The sequence below is a fragment of the Tursiops truncatus genome, chromosome 7 (genome assembly GCF_011762595.2).
Source record: "Tursiops truncatus isolate mTurTru1 chromosome 7, mTurTru1.mat.Y, whole genome shotgun sequence".
In the NCBI taxonomy this organism is placed as follows: Eukaryota; Metazoa; Chordata; class Mammalia; order Artiodactyla; family Delphinidae; genus Tursiops; species Tursiops truncatus.
This window is the reverse complement of record NC_047040.1, coordinates 2,866,964-2,893,631: the sequence shown is the minus strand read 5'-3', so window position 1 is coordinate 2,893,631 and position 26,668 is coordinate 2,866,964. Positions and strand designations below refer to the sequence as shown.

The 26,668-nt window shown below is 50.3% G+C and overlaps 2 protein-coding genes across 14 annotated transcripts in view; both read left to right on the top strand.

Moving 5' to 3' along the window:
• Positions 1–4,829, top strand: part of UBE2F (ubiquitin conjugating enzyme E2 F (putative)) — a 51,866-nt gene extending 47,037 nt beyond the window's left edge. For all 4 annotated transcript variants that reach the window (XM_019923490.3, XM_004328349.4, XM_019923488.3 and 1 more), the window contains 2 exons: positions 834–896; positions 4,162–4,829. In XM_019923490.3, coding sequence (XP_019779049.1) covers positions 834–896; positions 4,162–4,212 — 114 coding nt within the window. In that variant the 3' untranslated portion in view covers positions 4,213–4,829. The remainder of the gene's footprint in view (positions 1–833; positions 897–4,161) is intronic.
• An 11,972-nt stretch (positions 4,830–16,801) lies between these two features.
• Positions 16,802–26,668, top strand: part of SCLY (selenocysteine lyase) — a 29,355-nt gene continuing 19,488 nt past the window's right edge. For 3 of the 10 annotated variants that reach the window (XM_073807035.1, XM_033859452.2, XM_073807037.1), the window contains exons 1-3: positions 16,802–16,951; positions 19,728–19,843; positions 25,751–25,851. In XM_073807035.1, coding sequence (XP_073663136.1) covers positions 16,863–16,951; positions 19,728–19,843; positions 25,751–25,851 — 306 coding nt within the window. In that variant the 5' untranslated portion in view covers positions 16,802–16,862. Of the gene's footprint in view, positions 17,029–19,272; positions 19,408–19,727; positions 19,844–21,411; positions 21,533–22,716; positions 25,457–25,750; positions 25,852–26,668 lie in introns of those variants that run through there. The other 7 variants (XM_033859455.2, XM_073807034.1, XM_033859454.2 and 4 more) reach the window with 7 other exon arrangements.

The window sequence follows — 26,668 nt, the reverse complement described above, 5'->3', positions numbered from 1 at the left end:
ATTTATTTCCAAATCAGGAATACAATCCCCAGATTAAACATTGCTCCTCAGGAGAAATAACAGTTGTCTTTACAATGATCCATCAGTGGCTTTGGAAAGCAGTGACTCAACATAACAAATGTTTCTACCCTGACCTTTAAGAAGAGGACTAGGTAGTATAAAGGAAAGACACGGTCTTCAATCTAAAATCCGTCATTATTCTTGGGGGTGGGGGGAGTAGCATTCCAGGGCTCTTCTAAGGTGGAAAGGGTCTGGTGCTGGTTCCCTGGGGCCAGGGAGCCCTAGCCACAGTGGCACCATCCTACGTTGTTAGGTCGGGTTGCAGACGTCCTTCCTACTGGATTGTGAGTGCCGTGCTTGTGGAGGTGAGTTAAAGGTGAAGGGAGAATCTAGGCAAAGTCAGAATAGAAACATAGACTTAGAAGACAGAGTTGTTAATCACAAAATAAAGGAGAAAATGAATTTTTAAGGAAAAATTAACAGGATTTTTTATTTAGAAATGCTCATAATAAGAGTGGTTTGTCATTCCCCAAGTATCAAAACTAGCATTAGAAATTAGTGTGGTCACTCTTTCCTCACCAAACGTTGGATAATCGTGGGTAAACACATCCCTGCCTTCTTTCAGTGGACCGTTAATCACCATCTGAAAAAAGTATCTCACGTTCAGTGCTCCTACATCAAAAGGAACTTTAGTTCTCGGGAGTTTTTTCAGCTCTGGGTCGTTCTGTCATTTGCTGATTAGGTTTCTGTTGCCTGCTTCATAAAATGAAGACGTGCAACAGCAGAAAAACAGATTCTTTCCATTGCTTACTTTGAGTTTCTCTCTTTTTAAGGATCTTTTGAATTTTGATGACCCACTGAATATTGAAGCTGCAGAACATCATTTGCGGGACAAGGTAAGCTAGTAACAGGAATATTCTAGGTTGATGTATTTGGTGAAAAGATAATTACTGCCCCTTGATTAAATAAGTATGAAACTGAGAATGGTGACTAGAATTTAACTAGAATTAAATCCCATTGAATTAAGTGGGACTAGAATTTAAAGCAATGTATGAATGATGTATTATAATAAATGTGAGTGGTCTCAGAAAAGTGTTTGACCCGAGGTCAGACAGAAGTGTTTTTAGGTGTGGTTTCCTGGTAGAGTTCAGTATGATGACCTACAGCAGGCGGCCGTCGCTTTACCGCGTGATGGCGTAGGAGCACAGAAGGGAGACCGAACCAAGGGTGTTACCGCCCCCCACCCCCCCACCCCCGCCACCTCTGCCGCCACCCAGCGGGCTGACCGCCCTCCACACCTTCCCAGAGTGCAGGCGCACGCGAGCCCACAGCGATGGGGTCGTGTTTGTTTTGTTGTCGTTGTTCGTGTATTTTCGCTTTTTCCCTCCAAGTCAGTGCATAAACTCTCACTCGTTCATTTTAGGAGCTGTCGAATAATATCCCGTGGTGTGGCTCTACCGTACTTTTCTCAACCATTCTCTTATGGCTGGGCACTCAGGTTTTTCCACGGGATTATTTTCCAGCTACAGACAGCGCTGCAGTAAATGCCCTTCGTACACACATCCTTACAGTGTGCGGGCACAAGGCACAGGGTCCGGGAGGCGGCCGAGTGTGGCCGAGGTGAGGCTGCTGGAGGTTGTTCGGAGCTGGTCGGGCCTAAGCAGACAGCTCTGCGGCGCTGACTCCGTTTAGTCACAGGACCTCACGTTTCGTTTTCTGAGCCACATTCCCTGTGAATCCTTGCCCTGCCCAGGAGTCAGCCACCTAACGCTGTTGGATCGGCTGACGTGGCTCTGAACGTAGGACGTTCTAAAGGCCATCAAGCTGGTTCTAAATACCGTGCTTAATGTTGAGGTCAGCTGCTTCTGTACATGTAAGACCTACCGTGTGCCAGAGCGCGCGGGCGTTTTAAATGTGCCACGTGTGGTGTTCACCACAGCCGGCCTTAGCAGGGCCCCGAAGGGCAGGCAGGAGGGCCCCCGGCACGTGTCCCGGCACGCGGGGAGCAGAGAGCCAGGCGGTGGCCCCGGAGGGTCGGCGGGTGCCTCTGGTCGGGCAGGCAGAGGAGGCCACGTCCTGCTGAGCAGGCCGGGAGGTGGCCGAGGTCTTCAGTCTCGCCTCGCTGGCCTTTGGCAGTCAGCCATCTACACCCTCGGGGCGGCCCTGGCGGGGAGGAGCCTTTGTTTGTCCGCTGTGCTGACAAGCCTTGCTGGCGGGCCCCCAGGAGGCTCTGTTCAAGTTCTAACTCCACCTGTCATTGTCATTGTGCCCAACAAGGATGTCCCCACTCAGCACTAACAGTTGTAGCCCCTGTAGACTAAACCTTGTCGGGAGGGAACACCCTTATAGAGCCAGGAGGAGAAAAAACATGTTACGATTGTTTATTTTTTATTGTTCTCGGAAGGGTGTTTCCTGCTCTTTGTATGAAATAGGAAGAGACTTGCAGCTTACAGGCAGACTTCATTTTATTGTGCTTCGCAGATATGGGTGTTGCTGCTTTATGTCGGGTTCTCAGGGAAAGCCCTTCTGGTAAGATGTGAGTAGAGGCCGGTTGTGAACCAAGTGGACCTCAGGCGGGAGCGTTCCAGAGGCCTCAGCGGCAGCGCAAAGGCCCTGAGGCAGGACTGCGCTCCTGGTGTTCAGCGATGCTTCAGAGGCCCCGTGTGACTGGGGCAGGGCAGCAGGAGGGCAGTGGTGACATGGTGTAGCAGCAGCCCTGCGTGGCCCTCCAGGTGCCAGGCAGCGTCATACCTGCTCCCAGACACACTTGTTTCCCTGACAACCCACGAGGGAGGGACTCTTGCCCCTGATTTGCTGCTGAGGGAGCAGGGCCACCAGGAAGTGAAAGACTTGCCAGGAAGGGGCGGACCCCAAGATTTGAACCCAGGCGGTTTGGCCCCAGGGTTCGTGGTCTTCTCACTGACGAGAGCAAAGGTGATTAAGGCTGAGCTGAGGCACCTGTGGTCCTGGGTGTCTGTGGGATCGTCACTCCACATCCCGGGAGCTTTGGCCGCGGCTGCCTGGGAGCCGATGGTATGTCGGCAGCTGGGTACCGTGGAGGTGACCTTGTGAGAGTTTTGCTGAAGACAGCCAGGGCTTCTGTGCAGCCCGTGTTGGCTGCGGGCAGACAGCTGTGAGGGAGCCTCTGAGCACAGTCCTGGGCCGCCTGGTGGCGACCACAGGGGTCCCCTTCTCCCCTTTCCTTGAACCCGCCCCACCCTGAAAGAGTGACTGCAGCGTGGCCGAGGAGAGCAGGCCCGTTCCGCCCGTGCCTCCCAGGTGGCCCCTGCAGCAGGCAGGGCCCGGGGCTGTGCCTCTTGCTGGATAGGACTGAAGCCTGGGACCCTGTGTGCAGCTGTGGGTGGGGGTGAGAGGGTTGAGAGCCCGCCTTCAGGTCAAGGCCGTCCCGCCACCAAATGCGGACGGGTGTTCTGAGGTGGACAGGCTCCAAGTCACTCGTGGCTCAGACAGTCCCAGAGGCCCTTCCCAGTCCTGTAAGGCCAGGGAATTTTGCTCCTGACCTTAGAGAGAAAAGACCTGGGGACACACTTGGGGCGTTGGCTCAGATCTGAGGTGGCTTTCCCTCTTGCGCTAGCCTGGGAGATACCTGCATCCATACAGCGTTTTTACCCCTGAGGGATCAGCCCAGGCCCCCAGGTGGCCTCTGCTTGATGCCCAAGGAGCGCCCTCTGTAGCAAGCCCACCTCTCGTCTCAGGCAGGGTGGTCACCCTGATGGCGGGCTGCACTTGGGCCATAGGTAGCAGGGTCCTGGGGAGACAGATCAGGACACAAGGGTCTTCCTGAGAGCTGCAGCCAAGGCTTATGCCCATTTGTGGTCCAGAGTCCCGGCCGGACCCGCATCGTGACCTTGACCACACTGGTGGATCTCACTCTCCCCGTCCGCACAACGCAGGGTCTTCGGTTCCCGTCCGCCCAAAGCTTGTTTGTGTCCCCTCCCGGCACCCAGAGTGACAGGGAGGTGGCACTCAGCCCCGTGGGTCTCTGAGTCTCCTGCCACCTTGGCGACTGGAGGATTGGAGGCCGGACCCTTAACGCCCTCCCGAGAGCTGGCGGGGGCCCTTGGCTCGGGGGCACGCAGCTTGTCCCTGAAGTGTCGCCCTGCGCTGACTCACCCCCCCTTCCTCCCCTCTGCCCCACAGGAGGACTTCCGGAATAAAGTTGAAGACTACATTAAGCGCTACGCCAGATGACAGGAGGAGAGGGCTGCGGGGCCGTGGACTGTGCGCTACCAGCTTGTCTCCAGCTGAAACGAGAAGGGAGTCTCCTCCCGTCCCTGGCTCCCCTCAGTCCTGCTGGGCCGCCCCAGTCCCGCGACCATGCCGTCCCGAGGAAGCACCTCTTCACGACCGCCCATTGTAGACAGAGAGTTCCGCATAAATACAGCCAGAAAATGTGCTTCGGGTCCTAAAGAGTTGTCTGCTTACCTTAACATGTTTACTTTTTTGAAACTGTACTGTATAGGCTGTTAATGAGATTCTCGAGAAGTTGTGATGAACTCAGCATTGAGGCTAGAGCTTGCTTCTCCCCTTTCCCCAGTCAGTCCCTGCCCAGGCGATGCTAATGATGTGCTCAGTGTAGCTCGCAGACAGCGGTCAGAACCCGCTGCAAACCGTGATTGGATGCGAATTCCCTTCGCTCCTTCCACGAATGTTGGCCCTGCCCAGGTGTCGTGAAGCTTCCCAGAATGCATATGGTCGTTCACTGTAGATCTCTTACTGAAATGCGTATTTTATTTAATGTAAGTATATTTTGGAACAGATTTGTAATTTGTACAATTTAATGCTTTAATTATTTTTTTCTATTCTCATTTAGTTTGTATTTTCATTGTATAGAGCAGACAGAAAGATGTTGGGTCAAGCAACTATTGAAGAGAAATACAAAGAAAATATAAAAGACACAGTATTCGTTCTGTCCAAATGCAACGAGAATTTGGCTTGTGAAAATCAGCTCCTGTTTTCAGGTCCAGATGGGGCAAAGAAGTTTAGGGACCCTTTGAAGCTAGATCTGGATGAACTAAAAAATAATAATAATAATAGCAGGGAGCCCTTTCTCACATGCTGCCCAGAGGAAACTGGCTGGAGCGCAGCCCCGCCAGGGGCTTGGTGTTTCTGCCATCATGTGTCTGTGAGCCACTGCGCAAGAGAGCCAGACCCTCGTGTTCTGGGGACAGGAGAGATACCTCAGGAATCGGCCCAAACAATGTCTGATGCCACTGAGACCACCCATGTGGCCTTCCGAGTTCTCTGATTCTGGGCCCCGTCTCGGGGTTGAGTCTCCCAGGCCTTGGAGGGCCAGGAATCAGTGGCGTCACTCAGCCATTCCTGGGTCAGGCAGTGCACTTCAGAGTCAGAACACCGAGAGAGGAGAGCGGCTTTATTACAGCGTTCGACATCTGAACCCTTGGAATCAAATGCAGAATAACTATCTGTATGGTTTTGTCTGCCGCTCACCTAACGCTCCAGTGTACCTGACAGCCAGCCTCCTTAGGCCTCTGGATTCCCCCGTCTACCAGCTAACCGGTCTGGCTCGTTTTTCTTAATTTATGACGTGATCCCAGATTATGAGATCAGTCTGTCCTGGAGATCAGCGGGGGAGGAATTCGGGCCATGCTTCCCATTTGTAACCAGCAATCATGCCCATTAGACCGGAGGGTGACCCTGGCTGACGGGCCACTCCGTCGGGTGTGCAGAGCAGGAAGGATGGGGCTGGTTAAGGGCATGGTGGCGTCTCTGTGGCCCAGAGCCTGTCAGGCACAGTCACCCTGGGAGGGGCGCTCCAGTTCACATACTTCAACTCACCAACTGGCTTCAGAGCCATCCTCTGCTAGGGGGTCAGGAGGGTAGCAGCTGGCCATCGACACGCCTGATTGGTGCCCCTGTGACCCAGGGCGTGCTGCTCTCTGCCAGCTCTAGCCCGAGTCATTTCACAACCCCCAGCTCTCCCGGCGGCACCCTCCCCTGGTGGTGCGGACAGAGGTGGAAGAAATGATGGCAGCGCCCGTAGTGAAATGGAAACGTGTGTGATGCAGGTGAAGACTTTGCCCTCTGGGCCAGACTGAAAGGGAGAGGATCCCTTGTTAATTCTGACCTCACACAATATAGAAAACAAGGGAGAGGATCCCTTGTTAATTCTGACCTCACACAGTATAGAAAAATACATGGTCAAGCAGTTCTTCAAAAATGACATTTCCACGTAACGATCATCCCTTTCTGTCCAGTGGCGATCTCAGAGGCGTTTTACCTCCCTGCCCCCTCCCATCTTGTTAAGGAGCCCACCCAGCTTGGCCCATCTCCGTGGGCCAGTGGTACTGTGCTGGGTGCTTGGCCAGCGGGGCCCGTGGCACCTTTTGGTGGCTGCGGGACATTGACCTCCAGGACTTTTGCTTTCCTGGGGTCTTTTTCCCACTCTTAGGCCAAAGTAACATTTCTGGCTGCCGTCCATGTGCCCCACCAGCCCAGAGACAGTTGATGATTTCTAACTTGCGGGGGTTGGGGTGGGATGCTAGCGTCTGGCCAGCCAGACTAGCCCTGGGGCTGGGTGGGGTGGGGCAGGCCTGGGGCATGACGCTGTGGCACAGCTCTGACTCTGAAGGTCAGGTGGATCCCCACGACTCTACTCTTTAAAATGGGGTATGTCAGCTGCGTGTTTTTCAGGAACACTTAGAAGGAAACAGCTCCCCAGAGTAGCCCTCTCAGAAGGAGAAGGCTCACATCTCGCCTCTCCCCTTCCCTCAAACACACCACCTGCAGGCTACCTCCTCTGCAGCCTTTCTAAGGAGCTGGGCCGAGTGTAACCTGGGTGTTGAGCACTGACCTCCCGGCTTTGTGTCTCCTCTTTCCCTGCAGTCCTGGTCTTCGCACCTCCTGTGTGTTCTTTTCAGCCACTGTGCGTTGTTGCAGAACGCTGGCCCCAGGGAGCGGTGTGTCGTGGGTTATGGGTAGCTTCACAAGACGCCCTGCTTTACCTGCCCTCACCTCCAAGCACTGAGGGCCTCAGAGGCCTGCTTGTCTGATCGACCGACCTCAGATAAGTCAGGCCTTGCACGTGGCTGGAGAAGCCTGCAGTACAAACTTCATGTTAAAACGTTCCCCTATTCAGACCATTTGCAGTAGCTAAACTATTTTGAATGTAGTCTTTGAGAGGAACGTGTCCCTTTGTGTTTGCCGGTTTCAGTGCTCCAAAGTGTCCGTGCACGTCTTCTTCTGCCCTTCGTTACCCGGGGCTTGCACACTCGTCTAGGAAGACTTCACAACTTCGGGAGGCGCCAGCGCCCTTCCCCGTGGCTTGGCCACAGCCAGGCCGCTCTCAGGACGTCTGGGGGCGGAGGCAGCGTGTCTCTGTCTTAGGGCAGCAGAAGCTGATTCAGCAGTCCTGCCAGATGCTGGAGCTTTAGCAAAGTAATCTCGGAGGGCAAGCTCCCAGGCAGTGGTGATCACCACAATGTGTTACATGTCTTCAGGGGACAAATCCCACTGTTCCCTGGGTTGCTCCGTGAGCCCCGCCCTTCTTTCTTTAAAGAACAGCTGTGAAAAAAACCAAATTCCTGTTACCATTGGACTTTCTGCTGATTTGATTATCAGATCAAGCAGAATTCTCTTCATATAAAAAGCCCAGGGGCTTCCCTGGTGGCGCAGTGGCTGGGAGTCCGCCTGCCGACGCGGGGGACACGGGTTCGTGCCCCGGTCCGGGAAGATCCCACATGCCGCAGAGCAGCTGGGCCTGTGAGCCATGGCCACTGAGCCTGCGCGTCCAGAGCCTGTGCTCCGCAACAGGAGAGGCCACAGCGGTGAGAGGCCTGTGTACCGCAAAAAAAAAAAAAAAGTCCAACAAGATGTTAGCCACCACAGGGGATGCAGGTTCGAGCCCTGGTCTGGGACGATCCCACATGCTGTGGAGCAACTAAGCCCGTGCGCCATAACTCCTGATCCTGCGCTCTAGAGCCCGCAAGCCTAGAGCCCGTGTCCGCAACAAGAGAAGCCACCGCAATGAGACGCCCGCGCACAGCAATGAAGAGCCAACACAGGCATAAATAAATAAATAAATAAATAAAAAAGACGTTAACCACCAATGGCAGCTTTAAGGAGACCCTTTCCCAGGCGCTGCCATCTGTTCCGGGGTTGTTTCACTTCCATCCACTTAAAAATGGAAAGTCAGGTTTGTTACAAGTTCATTATTCTTCATAAAGTGTCTAGTAAGATGCTAATACATAGTTTTAGTAAAATAATGTTTTCCTTTGCCAAAGAAGAACTCGGAAAATGAGAAAACCTGTCACACCCTTCTTCCCCGTGCTCCCATGGCCTGCCTCAAGCGAATCCAGCAGGTTGGAGGGGCCATTGCAGAGGGGTTCGTATCACCTGCTGAAGTTACCGCTCATGCCCTGGGGTTCCATGGGTTACCAAAATTGATTTATTGAAAGAATTGTAGTTTGAAAAAATTCTTCAAAAAACTCCGTGATAGAGGCCTTTGGGGACCTTGCATTGTTAAGAATGTCTGTTTATTCATGTCAAGCTGTATAAACTGAATTCTAATCTCTTTTTAAATATCCATCTTAGGTCTCATTCACTTTCATTACCAAATGCACTGGGCCAGGGCCCTCCCGGTAAATTCACTGTTCCTTTTGGTTTGGTTTGGTTTTTAACTTATGGCCAGTTGGAAGAAATAATCCACGTCCCAAGAGTTCCCGGCGCTGGAGGGGAGACTACGCACAGGCCCCGTGCACTGCAGTCCAGGACAAATGCTGGGCCGGGGCCAGGGGCCCGGAGAGAGGGTTAGCACTGGCTGCGCGTGGGCCGGCACCTCGCGTGGCCCCCCACAGGTCACATCCAGGGATGCTCCCCCTGCTCTGGTACCCGAGTGAGGCCTGTTGGGTCTCCTGTCCGCCTGGCAGGACTCACTCGTCTGTATTGTATTTTTTGGTGCTGGATCCTCACTGCCTCGGTGTCAGCCCTCACCTTCCGCACGACGCATCGTTCCCAGGAGATGCGTGGTGCTTGATGGCCAAAGACTGTTTTGTCTCTTAAGCCAGTCATTACCAAACAGCTCTTTTTAAAAATTTGTTCCACCCTCAGTACCCCTGTTCACCTGCGTCCTCCCTTCCCGCAGCCAGGATGGAGTTGGGAGCCACAGCCGGGGGCAGCGCTGGGGACAGAGAGCCTTGCTGCAACCTGTTCCGAAGCAGTTTCAGCCTCAGGTTAGAGTCGGAGCAGAGAAAGCCTGTGTCCCGGGCGAGTGCTGTGACTGTGGAGCCAGTGTGGTCGCTGGTGTCTCGCCAGGCCAGTGACCGGGTGTGACACGGACCACAGTCTCTGCAGGAGAGCAGCAGCGGAGGAAGGCACGGCCACAGCCGGCCGAGACCAAAGCACACGTGGGGCGGCCGCCTCACGTGCTGCCAGAGGGCTTCCTACAGCAGCCCGTCCCGTGCCATGTCTTCCCACGTATCCAGAAGAAGCACCTGGCCTGGCACACGGAGCCCACTGTGACTGGGCCTGTCCACCCTGCCAGCCACTGTGCCGGGGACCCTGGCCTCAGAGCAGTGCTTTCCCACCTTGTGGTGAGGCCCACTCTCCCCAGACTCTGAGCTTCCCTCCTGGGGCTCCTTTCAGGATTCAGTTCAGGTGGTGCCCCCCGTGGAGCCTGTCTCACAGGCAGATGGGCAGTTCCTGGAGTGTCCTCATCTCGCCCAGGCTTCCAGAAGCACCAAGGAAGTGGTCCACGCGGGCTCACATGTATTTCTGCCTGTCCCGGGCGTCGGTCAGCATCTGGAGCCCACGGCCTCACCTCAGTCATCCGGCAGTAACTGAGTAGGTTCTTACGATGTGATGACCTAACGCTGAGTAGATGTAGCAGGAGCTTAAGACCATGAGTCCACCAGAGGCAGGCCTGCTCAGGACAGGCCCCTGCCCGGAGACGGGGCACGCCGGCAGGCCCGGGCCACACGGGCCGGGAGACCACCTGCCCTTCAGCTGACAGACGCCACGTCTGAACTGCTTGCTTAGCTTGCATAAACGGCTCCGCGGAAAATCCTGCAGAGAAAGAAGGAACGGTATCCAGCAGACTCAGGATAAACATGACGCTGGGAATGAAGTGTAGGATTTAAAGAAACTTTTGCAGGGGAAAAGAAGTCCACATGTTTAGGAAAATGCAGTAAATGGCACCTTTGACCCGGAATCAAAAATTCATAAGGAGACTACAGGCTAAGATGAAATGGCAAGAGAATGAAACTATAACCATAATAATAAATGCACAACAGCACAGGCAGGACCGATCCTGGGAAAACAGAGCAATGACGTGGAGACAAACTTGATTAATTCTCCCAGAACGCAGACGAGGACAACAGAGACAAAAGCCGTCTGCAGACAGAGGAGTACAGGACAGAGGGGGCTCGTGCTTGTGGCTAAGATGTAGCAACAGGACTGGATTAATCTCCTCTGTGTACTAGGAACAGGGACAAAGGTGAACTATATGTACTGTAAATTGCAATATCACGATTAGTCATTAGCGAAATGCAAATCAAGATCACTTCACACCCACAAAGATGGCTACAATTTTTAAAAAAAGTTTTTTAAATTAAAATCAAAACAACCAGGCATCAAATGTTGCTGAGGATGCTGAGAAATTGGAATCCTCAGGTTAAATATAAAGTTACCATATCACCCAGCAATTCCACTCCTAATTATATAAGCAAGAGACCTGAAAATACATCTCCACGTGAAAACCTGTCCATGAATGCTCAGAGTGGCGTCCTTTATAATAGTCAAAAACTGGAGACAATCCAAATGCCCATCAAGTGATGAATGGAAAAGCGGAATGTGGTGTAGCCAGGCAAAGGAGTAGTAATCGTCAGCAAAAAGGAATTACTGATACATGCTACAACCTGGACTGAAACCTTGAGAACATTTTCCTGACTGAAAGAAGCTAGACACAAAAGGCCACGTGCTGTATGATTCCATTTGTATGAAGCACCCAGAAAAGGCAAGTCTATAGAGATAGAAAGTGGCTTGTTGATAGCGGTTGTGGTGAGGAAGAGGGGACTGAATGCTAACGAGTACAGTGTTTCTTTTTGGGGTGATGAAAATGTTGTGGGATTAGATGGTGGTAGTTGCATAACCTTGTGAATGCTAAGTTTTACACTTTAAGAGTGAAATTTATGGTATGTGAATTATATCTGTTTTTAAACATTATTGAGAAATTAAGATGGAAAACTAAAAAATGTTCAATTACCCACAGGAAGGCAAGCAAAAGGAAACAGAGTTGAGAACCAGATGAAACAGATAGAAAGCAAATCATAAAATGGTAGATTTAAGATGTATTACCATTTAATGATTATATGTAAATGGTCTAATACACCCAAAGACGAAGACTTACAGAGTGGGTTACTATAGTGTGGGGAGGTGTTACCATTGTGGAAAATTGGGTGAGGGACTCTGTACCATTCTTACAACTGCATTAAACCTACAAGGATCTCATTTAAATTTTAAATTAAACTATATACCCAGCACCCTAGAAGGTATTGATAAAACTGACAATACCTAGTAATCAATACAAATTTTCAATGTATGCAAAGAGGCAAGAAAACAAGAGCCACGTCTAGAGGGGAAGAAAATCAGTCAGAACAGACCCAGAAATGACAAATATGTTAGAGACCAGAGCATTAAAACAGTGCCGTAAGGTAGAGAAAAGATAATTCATGTTAAGTAAAGAGATGGAAAATATAAGACACAAAATAAGCCTCCTGAAGAAAAACACAAATGTGTGGTGGAAAGCACACTGGGTGGATGGGTTTAACAACAGATCACATGCTGATGAAGAAAAGATTCGTGAACTTGAAGACATAGCAACTATAAAAACAAAAGGAAAAACGGGGTGGGATCTGGGAAGAAAACCCTCAGAACTTCAGTGAGCTGTGGGAAAACTTCATACAGCCCAATCAACTTGTAATTAGAGTTTCCCAAAGGAGCAGGGGAGAGAGAAAATTATTTGAAGATATAATTACTGACAAATTTCCAACTTGATAAGCACTACAAACTCACGGATACCAGCTTCAAAGCACAATGACATGAAGAGAATTACATCAAATCACATTCTAAGTTGCTTAAAATCAGTGACAGAGCAAAAATATTAAAAGCAGTCGAGAAATAAAGACACATAATTTATAAAGGGTGATCGCACATTTCTTGTTGGAAACAATGTGAGCGAGAAAACAGTGGAGAAAAATCTTTATTGAAAGAAAAAACTCAAGCTAGAATTCTATATCTAGGGACGATATCAAAGATGAAGGCTAAATAAAGATTTTTCTCATATGTACAAAAGCTGAAAGTCATACCAGCAGACTAGCCCTGCTAGAAACCTTGAACAAAGTCCTCAGGCAGAAGGAAATGATACCAAGTGGAAATATGGAACCACAACAGGGTTTGTCAACCACAGCACTCTTGACGTTGGGGGCCAGATTTGGCCCCAAATTGGGCTACCCAGTGCATCGTAGGGTGGTTGGCAGCATACATGGCCTCTACTCACTAGATCCCGGAAGCGCCAACCCTCAGTTACAACGGCTAACATTGTCACATTGTCAAATGTCCCCTGGTGGGAAAGCCACTCCCACTTGAGAATCACTATTAGATGGATGTTTCTTTTCTTTCATATTTTTCATCTCTTTATGCTTTTGAGCAATAATCTGAGGGAATTCCTATGCTCAGGCATTTAGGGCATTAATTCACTTTTTATGCCTATTTTATTCAGCCCATCTATTGATTTTTAAAAAATATTTATTTATGTATTTGGCTGCGTTGGGTCTTCGTTGCGGCATGTGGGATCCTCCATTGCGACGTGTGGGCTTCTGTAGTTGTGGCGTGCGGGTTTTCTCTTCTTTAGTTGTTGTGTGCAGGCTCCAGAGCGTGTGGACTCTGTGGTGTGTGGCATGTGGGCTCTCTTGTTGAGGCGTGCGGGCTCAGTAGTTGTGGCACGTAGGCTAGGTTGCCCCACGGCACGGATCTTAGTTCCCTGACCAGGGGTTGAACCCGCGTCCCCTGAATTGGAAGGTGGATTCTTTACCACTGGACCACCAGGGAAGTCCCTCTATTGATTTTTTAAAAAACAGACTTTATTTTTCAGAGCGGTTTTAGGTTCTCAGGAAAACTGAGCAGAACAGAGTTCCCATATAACCCTGTCCCTATATGTCTAACCTTGTCTACTACCGAGATCACACAAAGGTAACATTTGTTACAACGAATGAACCTACGTGGACACATCATTGTCACCCACATGTTACATTGGGGTTCACTCTTGGTGTTGTACATGAGTTTTCACAACTGTATAATTACATCTGTCTATTATAGTATCATTCAAAATGGTTTCACTGCCCTAAAAATCCCCTGTGCTCTACCTATCCATCCTTCCCTTCCCCCCAATCCCTGGCAACTCTATTGTTTTTAAACCTCAATTATTTTATTTATTTATTTAAGTTATTTTTGGCTGCGTTGGGTCTTCGTTGCTGCGCACGGGCTTTCTCTGGTTGCGGCGAGCGGGGGCTGCTCTTCATTGCGGTGTGTGGGCTTCTCATGGCGGTGGCTTCTCTTGTTGTGGAGCATGGGCTCTAGGTGCATGGGCTTCAGTAGTTGTGGCATGTGGGCTCAGTAGTTGTGTCTCACGGGCTCTAGAGCGCAGGCTCAGTAGTTGTGGCACACGAGCTTAGTTGCTCCACGGCATGTGGCATCTTCCCAGACCAGGGCTCGAAACCGTGTCCCCTGCATTGGCAGGAGAATTCTTAACCACTGCGCTATCAGGGAAGCCCTAAACCTCAATTATTATAGTTTCTGTCTGATATGTTTTTTTTTCTTTTTTTTTTTGCCTCACCACTCAGCGTGCGGGATCTTATTTCCCCAACCAGGGGTTGAACCTGCACCCCCTGCCGTGGAAGCGCAGAGTCTTAACCACTGAGCTGCCAGGGAGGTCCCAATATGTTTTTTTTTATTGTTGTTTGTTCTTGTTTTGTGACTGCCTTTTTTAAAAAATAAGATATACCCCCTTATCTCCTTGTAGACCTTTCCTGTACTGAAGACACTGAGTGCTGTATGACTTTTTTCCCTTAGGTGTGAGCTGTTTGGTGCATTTACTTCCTCATTTCCATGGAGATGGCGTTCCTCAAACGTTTGGTCTTTATTGGACACTGATTTCGTAATTAAGACACCCTGTTAGGGCACCTGTTGCATCTGTTTGACCAGCCCACTTGGAATCGTGGTGGCTGCTACCGTTTCTAGGAAGAGTGGAGAAGAGGCCACTGGTCCTCTGTGTGTGGACATCACCAGCCACATGGGGCGCTGTCTTGTCTCTGACTTCACCACTACGCTCACTATATCCACCTGGAAACACAAACCCTCTAACCGCTGCCTAACTGGTCCAAGGGGGGCTGGAGATGAATCAACCCCCTTGTCAGTGGTCCCTGGGCCCCTCCAGCTCCCACCCTTATGGCCTTCCATATAGACTTAGAGAATGAAACGTGCCCCCCACCTTTGCTCTTGCCCTCATGCCCGCTCACTGCATCCAGGACTTCACCTCTTCTTTCTATCTTCAGCTTCCTTGTTAGCTACTTCCCGTCAGCTATAAACATGCTCAGTCTCTAAAACATTTCCCCTTCATCCTGTACCCCTTTGACCTCCTTCCTCCACCTTTTGAAGAGCTGCCTGCCTTCTCCACCCTTTCTTGTCCTGTTCTTTCCTCAGCTCTGCATCACCCCTCCCCCACCACTGCTCTACTGAAATTCCTCTCGCTGAAACCATCAGTGTCTCCCGACTGACTACTGAGTATCAGCAGATACTTCAGATTTCCTCTCAGCTGCACTTACACTACCTTCTGTATTTTGACACTCTTCCTTCATTCCCTTTCCTTTCCTCCTCTTTTCACTGGCCTTGAGCTTCTGTGTATCTATTTGCTTCTTTATTATTATTATTTTAATTCGAAAGGGTATTTTTAAAATTTATTTATTTATTTTGGCTGCGCTGGGTCTTCGTTGCTGCACGTGGGCTTTCTCTAGTTCGGCGAGCAGGAGCTACTCTTCCTTGCGGTGCGAGGGCTTCTCATTGTGGTGGCTTCTCTTGTTGCAGAGCACAGTTCTAAGCGCCCGGGCTTCAGGAGTTGTGGCTCGCGGGCTCTAGAGTGCAGGCTCAGTAGTTGTGGCACATGGGCTTAGTTGCTCCGCGGCATGTGGGATCTTCCTGGACCAGGGCTCGAACCCATGACCCGTGGCAAGTGGATTCTTAACCATTGGGCCACCAGGGAAGCCCTCTATTTGCTTCTTAAATGTTGGTGTGTCCTTTGCTCCTGGCCGCATTTGGCAAGAAATGAGCTCGGTTTGCAAGCAAGAATGAAAGGAAATAAGGAGTCCAGGAATGTGGAGACTTGAAGAGCTGGAAAAAAACAACTTCTTCTGGACCCCAACAGGAGATAAAATTGAGCAAGTCTACAAACATCCAATTAAAATTCAATTTCTTTTTTTTTTTTTTTTTTTTTTTTTTTTTCGGTACATGGGCCTCTCACTGCTGTGGCCTCTCCCGCTGCGGAGCACAGGCTCCGGACGCGCAGGCTCAGCGGCCATGGCTCACGGGCCCAGCCGCTCCGCGGCATGTGGGATCTTCCCCGACCGGGGCACGAACCCTACGAACCCGTGTCCCCTGCATCGGCAGGCAGACTCCCAACCACTGCGCCACCAAGGAAGCCCTAAAATTCAATTTCTTGACAAAGCATTCCTGCATTCAAATTCTGGCTCCATTACTCCCCGTGTAAACCTGGGCAAGATGCTGACCTTTTCTGTACCTGAGTTTGCTCATATATAAAGTGGGGATAAAGGCACCCACTTGATAAGGGTGTTATCAAGAGGAAACTAGTGAATACAGGAAAGGCGCTTGGAACAGTGCCTGACACATGCTCAGGGCTCAATTAAACTTAGAAATTGTTATTTTGTCAAAAGGGCAAGAGACGGTGGGTGGCTTCATTAGAATTCAAACATCTGGATCTTTGCCCTCTCTCACCGCTTTCGCAACTGACTTGTGTTATGGTTGGCAGGATACACTAGACATGTCCATTTGGCTGCCTCTCAGACAAACCAACAGGTCGGAAACTCAGCCCATCACCTTCCCCATCCCGGGGCTCCTTCCTGTCAGGGTAAAGGGACTAACATCCTCCTCCCTCACCCTCCCGCGTACCCCACATTCAGCAGACCCCGTTCCCTAAATCTGTCCCGGATCCATCTTTCCTGCGCTTTGCGCCCGGGCCTGGTGTTCCTCATGTCTTGCCTTGGCTCCTGTAACAGTCTCCACTCCAGACCCCTCAGATCCACCCGCAGGCAATGAGCCCTAATTTCACTCAAAGTCACCCAAGCAGAGGGTCGGATCATGGTGGAGCCCCCCGGGAGCGGTGACGCAGGGCGTGGCCCGCCGGCCTCGGAGGACCGGGGCTCCCGCTCCAGCCGGGCGGAAGCACGCGGACCCCTAGCTCCCCGGTCGCCCCCGGGCCCCCGCCGCCCTCGCTCTCGGTGCCGCCTACCCGCTCACCGCCAACGGCCAGCTCACAGCCTTTCCGCCCGCGCTCCGCCGCCGGGACCACGCCCCCTGTGACGCGCATGAAGCCCCGCCTCCAGCCCATCACCAGACGGCGCGCAGCCGGGGCCCCGCCTCCCGGCGGAGCGCCACTGAAGCGCGAGGATTGGCTGGGAGTGCGCACCTCAGCCAATCCGGACTCGCCCCGGCCCTCGCGCCCCCCCCCCCCCCCCCCCCCCCGGTGGCGCTCCTGACAGTGACATGCTCTGGCGGTTGGGGCTGCGCCCGGGGCGGCCGGGCTGGGAGGGCTTGGGATGGAGGCGGCCGGGCCGCGGAGCAGGGACGCGCAGGGGCGAGCGGCGAGTCAGCCTGGCAGCCGAGCAGAGAAGAGCCCGCCGGAGAGGTGCGCTCCTTGAGCGGAAGGCAGGGGAAGCCGTCGGCGCCCTCCTCCAGGAAGCCCTCCAGGCGCCGCGTGGCGAGGTCTGAGGGTGGCGGCCGGCCGGTGGTCACTCCCCGAGGGAGGGGGCGGCCAGCTGGTGGTCACTTTCCAGGGGAGGGGTCCTTCCAGGAGAGGGGCCGCCAGCAGGCCGGTCTCTCGCGAGCATGAGGGTCCGCGCGGGGATGCAGCGCCGCCCGGCTGTCCGCGCGGGAGGCCTAAAGCAGGGATGAGCGCTGGGAGGACGAGCGGATGCGAGGCGTGGCCTGCGAAGGGCTCCGGGGAGGTGACGCTTGGGCTAAAACCTGAGTGACATCCAGGTGTGAGCCGCACAAGTTCTGGGAGCGAGCGCGCGGGGAAGAGGAAACCGCAGCAAAGGCCCCGAGGGCAGGAACGAGCTCTTGGGGTCCAGGGTAGTGAGGACTGCGGAGCGGAGGGGCTTGGGGCAGCTGTCCGCGAGCAGAGACGCAGAGCCCAGGAAGGACTTGGGGTGTCCTGGAGGTTTGAGAGTGGAGTGACGTCATTTAATTATATTACAAATTACTACTTTACATTTTAAAGGAATCCTTCTGGCTGCTTTGTAGGGAGTAGGGGTTGCAGGAAGCAGGGAAGCCAGTTGGGAATGTTTTGTCACAATCGAGGAGGGAGAGGCGGTGTGGACCGCAGTGGTGGCAGGGGTGGCGGGAGAAGGGTTTGTACTGAGAATAAACCCGGTAGTTGCTGATGCGTCCTCCGAGTATGGGAGAGGTAGGGTTAAGACGGATGCCCCGAGGCTGCTGGCCTGAGCACCTGGCAGAGTGGGGGTGAAGACGGGGGCGGGGGGGCACTCCAGCCCACAGAGCTGTTCCAGCCTGCTGGGACCTTCCCTTGGGCGGGGGAAATGCATCTTTGTTTGTTTGTTTGTGAGTCTTCACCCTCAATCCAGGAATTTGTTAAATACTTTCTGGGTAGGAGGGGTAATCCTCTCTACCTGAGTGTGAGGAACGGGTGTGTGTCTTTAAAATGTGGGTCCAGGCCTAAATCTGCCATGTCTTTCATTAGGTCTCATTTGCTTGGAACTGAGAAAAGGGAGCTGGGAAAATGTACCGAGTGGAGAAGAGATTCGTGATGCCTTTTTCTTTTTGGTTATGAACCTAATAAAGTTTAGCTTTCCCGTGCAATATTGATAGCACTTTAAAGAAATAACAAATAATGGGGCAGAGAAATGTCTGAAGTGTTCTGAAATTCAAGCTTTGAATTAACTCAGCCAAGCAGGAGATTGAAGAGCTGTGGTCACTAGTAGTTTGAGTCATTTTGGAATACTTACCATTGGAAGTGAGAGCAGCGTTAGGGGCACATGCAGATTTAAGACTCAACAGGACCCAGGGATTCCTAATACCCCGGTGGCCAAGGATGGCTGCTCAGACTTCCCAAGCCCCAAAGCCTTGTGCTTGGGCATCTTAGAGACAAGATGCTGCATTAAAACACTCCATGGGGGGGACTTCCCTGGTGGTCCAGTGGTTAAGAGTCCTCACTTCCATTTCAGGGGCCATGGGTTTGATCCCTGGTTGGGGCACTAAGATCCCACATGCTGCAAGGCGCGGCCAAAAAAAACCACTCCGTGGGTTAAAGAACCTGTGTTTCAACAGCCACCATTGGTAATTGTGTTTGAATTTTCATGTGGATTGGTTTAAATGCTATTGCTGATTTTAAAGTCAGGTAAAATAATTAATGGTATCTGGCAGGATTGCCTACTATTACATATTCCTGAAAGTTTTTGGTACTGGTAAAAAGATATACAGATAAGTTTCACTTAGGGATCTTTCAGGGGCTGTGCGCTTTCTGTGACATTTGTCACCTTATAAATCAAGCCCCTATTCTGCGCCGGCCGTTGTGCTCAGTGTTGGCGACAGAGCTGGGAGGAAAACGGGAGCTTGTGGAGCTGCTGTTCTGTTACTTTCTGTTGAGACAGAGAATAAACAAGGAGCAAGTCTAGTGTGTTAGATGATGGGGTGCCTTGGAGAAACGGGGTGCCAGGGGGCACAGCCCTGGGGAGGAGGGCATGGGTGGCTGCAATTTTATTTAGAGCCCAGTTTGCCTCACAAGAAGGTCAAGTTGGAGCAAAGACCTAAAAAGTAAGGTGGGGGTGTCAGTGTGGTCATTCTAGGCAAAGAAAACGGAAAGTGCAAAGGGAGGAGAAGCCTGCACATGCCCCCCACCCCGCAGAGGAGACTGCATCTCAGGGGAGGCAGAGGGGAGAGAGGGGGAGCAGTGGGCGCCTAGATCACCCGAGCCTCACGCCATCGCAGGCACTGCAGGGAAATAAAGGAAAACTACTGGTGAAGTGGTGAAGTTGAAAAACCAGGGAAAAAGCCCTGAGGAATGTGCGGCTCCCTGGGACTGCAAGGTTCCCCTGCTTCCCCCAGGAGGAAGGTCAGAGTCAGGTAGGTAGCCCAGGCCCAGCGCACCACCCCTCCTACCAAGCGGTGGAAAAAAGTTTTGAAAGTCCAAAGGGACAATTTCCTAACAGTGATAAAGGAAACTAGCAAATACTATTGATAGATGGTTGGAAAACATGTATACATTTTCCATAAGTAATGAAGATGTGGAAATTTCTGAGCTTGTAGCATCCGGCACATGTAAATGCAGAGAAGCACCCCGACCTTGAATTATTTGCTCCTGTTGCTACGATAGACAGGGTGCAGCTGTGTTTCCAGATCTCACCTTCTTTTCCCTAATAGGCACGTCTTTATTTTCTCTCCAGCAGGAAAGTGTATATGGACTATAATGCAACCACCCCCCTGGAGCCGGAGGTCATCCAGGCCATGACTGAAGCCATGCAGGAAGCCTGGGGAAATCCCAGCAGCCCTTACGCGGCAGGTAATTCTAGAAGACACACGCAGATCAGAGACGTGGGGGGCAGAGGTGCTCTTAGAGAAATTAGAGAATCCCACATGGGATGACTCGGTTTTGAATAGATTTTCTGTTAACTGCAAATCTTTAGCTGTAATTTTGGGTAGTTTTTTCCTGAGAAGTCCAAATTTGAGCCTTGTTGATACCATAATCTTTCATCTTTAACATACTCTCCTGTCGTCCTTTCCCAGATGCAAAAGCTGTCTTATTAAGAATTGTTTGTAGTGACAGTACCTATTAAAACCCTGTCACGTATCTGTCTCAGTCGACTGTTACAAAATTTGCAGAATAGATCTTTTACAACATCAGGATCACATAGAATCCTGGTCTTTTTTTAAAAATAAAAATTACTTTCAAATTCTTCAATTATAAATATTCTTATATGTTTCTCGTTTATTCTTGTTTTAATGTAGAGCATTAAATTGGAGGTCTTGGAAAAGAATTTGCTTCAAATCAGGAGTCACATGGCAGAGTCACGTTGTGTCTTTCAGACAGTGAGCTGAAGCTGTGTCTTCTTATTTAATGCTTTCTCAGGGATAATGAAGATAAACTATCTTAACTGTGGATCACTGATGAACTAAAGTAACTTTGAGACTACTGCCACGCCCTAGGATTTAGCAACACCTGTGTACAAATTTATAGACTTTTGTGGGTTTTCATGTCGGTTTGCTTATTCAGAGCTTCACAGCTTGATAACTAAAAGCTTTTGCAAAATCAGATACTAGTCATTCATTAACTTTGTTGTTGGTTTATCTCATACATGTATTCTGGCTAATCTTCTGGACGTTGCCTTGTAGCTAATCTTTCCTCTAGTGAAACTGAAGTTTCTGACGCATAAAACTGGAGAATCCAGAGAACAGTCAAGTGCTAATAAAAAGCATTTATCATGAAGAAATTTAGGAATAACCCTCAGGGAGAAATAACCCTTCTCGACCTGATGACGCCTGTCTGTCTGTGGATTGCATGTTGCCTTGACAGCCTTTGTTTCCACAAATTAAGAACCATAACTAAAAATGCATTGCAGTAATTCTCTGTTGACACTCAGGTAGAAATGGAAAAGAAAAAAAAAAAGGAAAGAAAGAAAAAACCACCTGTATGGTAGAATGGTTTAATTATTTTCACAATATTATGATTTAATAATGATAATAATCCCTTGGAGGGTAATCTGTTTTAAGGCCAATATTAAGGCGGTGTGGGCAGAGTTCAGAAACCCGAGATGTTTTTTACTACCTCGCTTATAGCCTCAGTGTCCATCAGTCACGGATGGATCACATAAGTGGGCAGAGGCCCTGGCGTGAGTTCTGGTCGCCCTTAAAGCAATGGTGTGGACTGTACTGACGACCTAGGAGGAGAGTTGCAGCATTTAGCCCAAGTGGAAAATGCACGTTATAAACGTGCTGTGTGATTGATTCCCCTGCCCACCACCCAAGAAAAAATTACGTAGAGCAAGTATGACAGGTGTATAGTTTTGCTGTGAGAAACTCCCAAATACCTGGAGATTAAACAGCTTGAAATTTATTTCTCTCACGGTCCAGGGCCCACGTGGCTGCTCAGCCACTACCAGAGATGCAGCTCCTTCTATCTTAGAGCTTCTTCCATCTTTAACGTGCACCTGCCCCTTGGGGTCAAGATGGCTGCTGCAGCTCAAGCCATCATGTAAGCAGTCCGGCCTGTGGGACGGAGAGAAAGAGGAGGAGAAAGGGCTGCCTGAGTCCTTCAGAGACACTTCTGGAAGTTGCAAGTACCACTCTGGCCTGTAGCCCATTGCCAGAGGTTGGTCCCATGGCCACGCGTTGGCATTTCGGTTGCAGTGGAAGTTGGGAAATGGGCTCTAAATTCTTAACTCATCTAAGGCTTTCTTCATTTAAATGTGGCCTTAATTAAGATGTGTTCCAGCTGAAAATGCCTCCGTGGTAGGGAGGCAGAGTGGCAGCAAGGGCAGCCCCGACGCAGATGGGACGCGCACCAGATGCTCCCACCGCAGTTATCTTGGAGTAGCGGGATGGCAGGAGGTTTTGAGTACTTTCTTTTTGTATCATGGTATTTAGTTCTTCTACAATCAGCATGCCTAGTGTAATGAGAAGAAAACTTTACTAAAGCCAAGCTTTTGTCTCTTCAGAACTCTTTCTTAGCTGACACGGCAGTACACACGCCGTGCTATGACGTTCCCCAGCTCACCCCCCAGCACTGGTGGGTGCCTCAATGCGGCGAGGGTGTCACTGTGTGTACAGTGAGTTAGGTTGACGGTGCTCTCGCACGCACCCACTTTTCTTATTAGTGAGAACCTGCATGGTGGGTGGGGATCGGGGCTCAGGTTCACAGCTGAGGGCGTCCGCTCTCAGAGTGGGCCAGCGGCCTGCAGCATCTCGGGCTGGTCCCCAGATGGAACCCAGCTCTCCTAGCCCTGGGTTCTGGGGTTTTCCCACCATCACCCCTCCTGCTGCTGTCAGGGATTCCCTAGGGCCTTTTCCCCAGGTGTCTGGGGCTCACCTTCAAGGGCTTCAGTCCTCCCCCGTGAGTCATCCACTCAGCTTGCCTGGAGGGCGCTTACTCTGTGCCTGGTGGGTGGGGCAGCCAACAGACAAAGGTCCTGCTCTTGTGAGGGGCAGCAGGCAGGGCAGTTACAGTTGCAGGTGTGTGAGGTGGACAGAGCCCTGTGGGGAGCAGTGAAGCCGATAAAGGGCACACAGTCTGGGGGAGGGGCCCCGCTTCACGGAGGATGACCCTACTCTCGGATGACATACGTTTGCAGACATGAGGAGGGGACACCTGGGGAGGCACTGCAGGCAGAGGGCTGTGGGTGACAGCAGGGGGTTCGGGGGTCCCAGGGGTTTGGGGGCAGTGCCACGCTGGGCTGTGGAGGCCACTGGGAGGTGAGGGCTGGCTCTCGTGGGCCTGGGGTGGAGTGCGTCTGGAGGGCCTGAGCAGAGGGGTGACATAACTGAGGTCACTCGTGAGACCCCACACTCTGGAAACGTATTAAGGACCCCAAAGAGCCTCTGCTTATGCATGCTTTGTCTGTAGATATTTGCCATATCAGAGCTTAACACTAAAACGCTTTAAATAGATACGTATCTATTCATTAAAGGTAACAATAATGAATCCATTACATGTTAACTTTTTTTTTATGAAAAAGAAACTATCTTTTCCAAAGCAGAACAGATTTAGTGAGAAGAATGGCACTGTTGTACATGTTTGAAAATCTTCAGGGTCTGGATAAATAGAAGACGTTTGGGTCCCATACCTGGCTCTGTATCCAGTCCATTGCAATATTCACATCACGTAGCCTCTGGAGGGCTTCCTTATATACCTGTGAGAAAATGGGTGTAAAAAAGGCAAATGATGTCTCAGTATTATTATGAAGATAGTTTTGACTTTGTGGACCCCCAGAGCTCCCCAGACCACACTTTGAACACAGGTGATTTAACCAATATTGGGTGAGTACCTACTGTGTGCCGAGCATTGTTCCCGGTGAGGGGAAAGCACAGAGCACAAAGAATTGTTAGGTTTTCAAGGCATTACTTTGGCCACTTTGTGGAGAATGGACCACAGTGGGGTCCGTGGAGTTGGGGTCATGCCAGGGGAATATCCCAGCCGTGGCCTTGACTCAGCTGGTGGCTGGGGCGGGGGGGGGGGGTTGGATTCTGGATATTTTTGACGGCACATCCTACAGGACTTGATAATGGGTTGGGTGATGGGGTAGGAGAAAGACAGGGGCTTTCACCCTGGTCCCCTGGAAGGACTGAGATGCCGTTTACTTACTGAGAAAGGAAAGGCTGGGAGCCTTTGAGAAAGGAGCCAGTTTGAGGGGAGGGAGGCAGGCATTCAGCTTTGTTCGTTTTTGTTTTCAAATTTATTATTTATTTATTTTTGGCTGCGTTGGGTCTTCATTGCTGCACACGGACTTTCTCTAGTTGCGGCGCGTGGGCTTTCTCTAGTTGCGGCGAGCGGGGGCTACTCTTCGTTGCAGTGCGCGGGCTTCTCATTGCGGTGGTTTCTCTTGTTGCAGAGCACGGGCTCTAGGCGTGCACGCTTCAGTAGTTGTGGCTCGCGGGCTCTAGAGCGCAGGCTCAGTAGTTGTGGCGCACGGGCTTAGTTGCTCAGCGGCGTGTGGGATCTTCCCAGACCAGGGCTTGAACCCGTGTCCCCTGCCTTGGCAGGCAGATTCTTAACCACTGCACCACCAGGGAAGCCCCCGGACATCCAGCTTTGAATGTGTGTAGTTTCAGATGCCTGTTGGACATCCAGGTAGGGTGAGTGGCGTCCAGAACAAGGTCTGGGTTGGCATTTTGGGCGTATGTTGATGTACAAGTTGTGGACATCACCTTCTTTTTTCTTGGGTAAACACTGTTTACCCTAAACACCTAGGAGCAGAACGGCAGGGTCAGATGGGAGGTGTAAGTTTGACTTCCTGAGGAACTGCTGTGCTGTCTCCAAAGTGCTTGTACCAGTTTCTGTTTCCACTGATGTGAATGAGAGTTTCGCTTTCTCCACATCCTCCTGACCACTTGGACTGGCCAGTCTCTTCATTTTAGCCGTTCCAATAGGTACATCACGGTGGTGAGGTAGCCTCCCGAATCCTTGTGTAGAAGGGTCTCCAAGACTGATCGATAAGTGGAAAGGGAAGTTTTTGCAAACCAGTTTGTAAATTATGAAACCCATTTTTGAAAAGGAAAAAGAAAACCCTGTGAAATGCTTATATGAAGGTCTACAGGCACATCGAAACAGGCTCTGGGGGCTACACGCCACATGGGCCACCCGATTGTCCTGGGAAAGGCAGTGGGGCATGGGCAGGGGACCTGCTGCTGTGGGATCAGCCCAGCATCCCCTCAGAGGGGGCTTCTCAGCAGAATCCTGGAAGAAGAGTGGGCCGTGAGCTGGTGGACGGGCTTTGAGCGGCACTCAGGAGGAGCTAACAGCGGACCAGGCCGGGGTCCTGCCAAACTGACTGACATTTACTGCAGTCTTTTAAAGTATCACTGGTTGAAAGGACTGGGTTTCCTAGACACCCCAGACCTTCATTGTTTGTAATTAGAACCTACGCAATAGTCTTAAGGAGCGTGTGGATTACTTTGTATATTTATTTTTACCACATCTTTTTACATTTCTGTTTTTACGTATGTTTTATTATTTATTTGTTTATTTTAGTGGTACCTGCTCAAAAAAGTTTTTTTATAAATAGGACTGAATAGTCAAAAAAGTTTGGAGTCTACTGGTCTGCAGACTCAAAATGGCTATCAAACTTTTCAGAATTCCCACCCCAGAGCCTTTCTTTCTCTGCCGCATGAAGTTTGGTTCCTGTTTTCCTGCTCTCCAGTGAAACTGGGAGTAGCTGGGCTCCTAGCAGCTGTTTGAAAGCAAACGTGTCCCTGAGGCGGTGGCCTTTCTCATTCCCTAGGGGACTGGCAGTATGACATATGGCATTGGGCTTCGTGTCGAGGAGTCACAAGTTCTATTTTTGCTGATTTGTGTTGTTTTGCAGTGTGATCTTAAGCAAATTATTCCATCCTTTCATTCTCCTGTCTTGACGGATGGGAAGCAAGGCAGATGGCCACAGCTTCCCCTCTCCCGTAGCATCCGGTAAGAAGAAAACCATGTCTCAGGGAATTTTAGGGTTCCCAGGCATTCTCCCATATTTGTTTCTGGCTCTTACTAAGTTACTGAAATCTCAGTAGTTTTCACTGATTTGCTGACATCTTACAGCTGCCCCTTCGCCGAGTGATTTCTGGTTGTAGCTCACGTTAGTGGAGCACGTTTTGTCTTAGAACTGCCCACTCAGATCTCTCACTCCTTCATGTCTGGTTGTTCTTTTAAACATGTGTTGATTGGACTTGGTGAAGCAAAGTTAATGAATTTCCACTTTGGTCCCTCAAGGTAGGAAGGCCAAGGAGATTATCAACGCAGCTCGGGAAAACCTTGCCAAGATGATGGGTGGGAGGCCTCAAGATATGATCTTCACTTCCGGGGGCACAGAGGTAAACAGTCTCAACAGTCTCGTGTTCTTTTAGCTGTAAATTATTTTTTTTAAAAAGTAGAAGGTGGCTGCCTCTTGGTATTATTGTTTTTTAAAGAAAGAGTAATGCTTTGTCCTTGATATAATTAGCCAACATTTATCCTATAAGTGAATTCCAGGGGGCTGGTAGGATATTTGTTACATAACGTATAAATTAATTTGCTTTGCATTGCTATTTCAATAAAGAGAGTTTCCCCTTCATTTTGGCCTGTAATCATTCCTTCGAATCCCACTAAGTTGCTTACCTTGTTAAGAGTGTGAGGTTTCCAGTCAGAATGGCCATCATCAAAACATCTACAAATAATAAATGCAGAGAGGGTGTGGAGAAGAGAGGACCCTTCTACATTGTTGGTAGGAATGTAAATTGGTGCAGCCACTATGGAGAACAGTATGGAGGTTCCTTAAAAAACTAAAAATAGAACTGCCGTATGACCCAGCAATCCCACTCCTGGGCATACATCTGGAAAAGACAAAAACTCTAATTCGAAAAGATACATGCACCCCAATGTTGATAGCAGCACTATTTACAATAACCAAGACATGGGAACAACCTGAATGTCCATGGACAGATGAATGGATCAAGATGTGGTACATATATATATATATATATATATATACACAATGGAATATTACTCAGCCATAAACAAAGAATGAAATAATGCCATTTGCAGCAACATGGATGGACCTAGAGATTGTCATACTGAGTGAAGTAAGTCAGACAGAAAGACAAATATAATGTGATATTACTTATATGTGGAACCTTAAAAAAATGATATAAA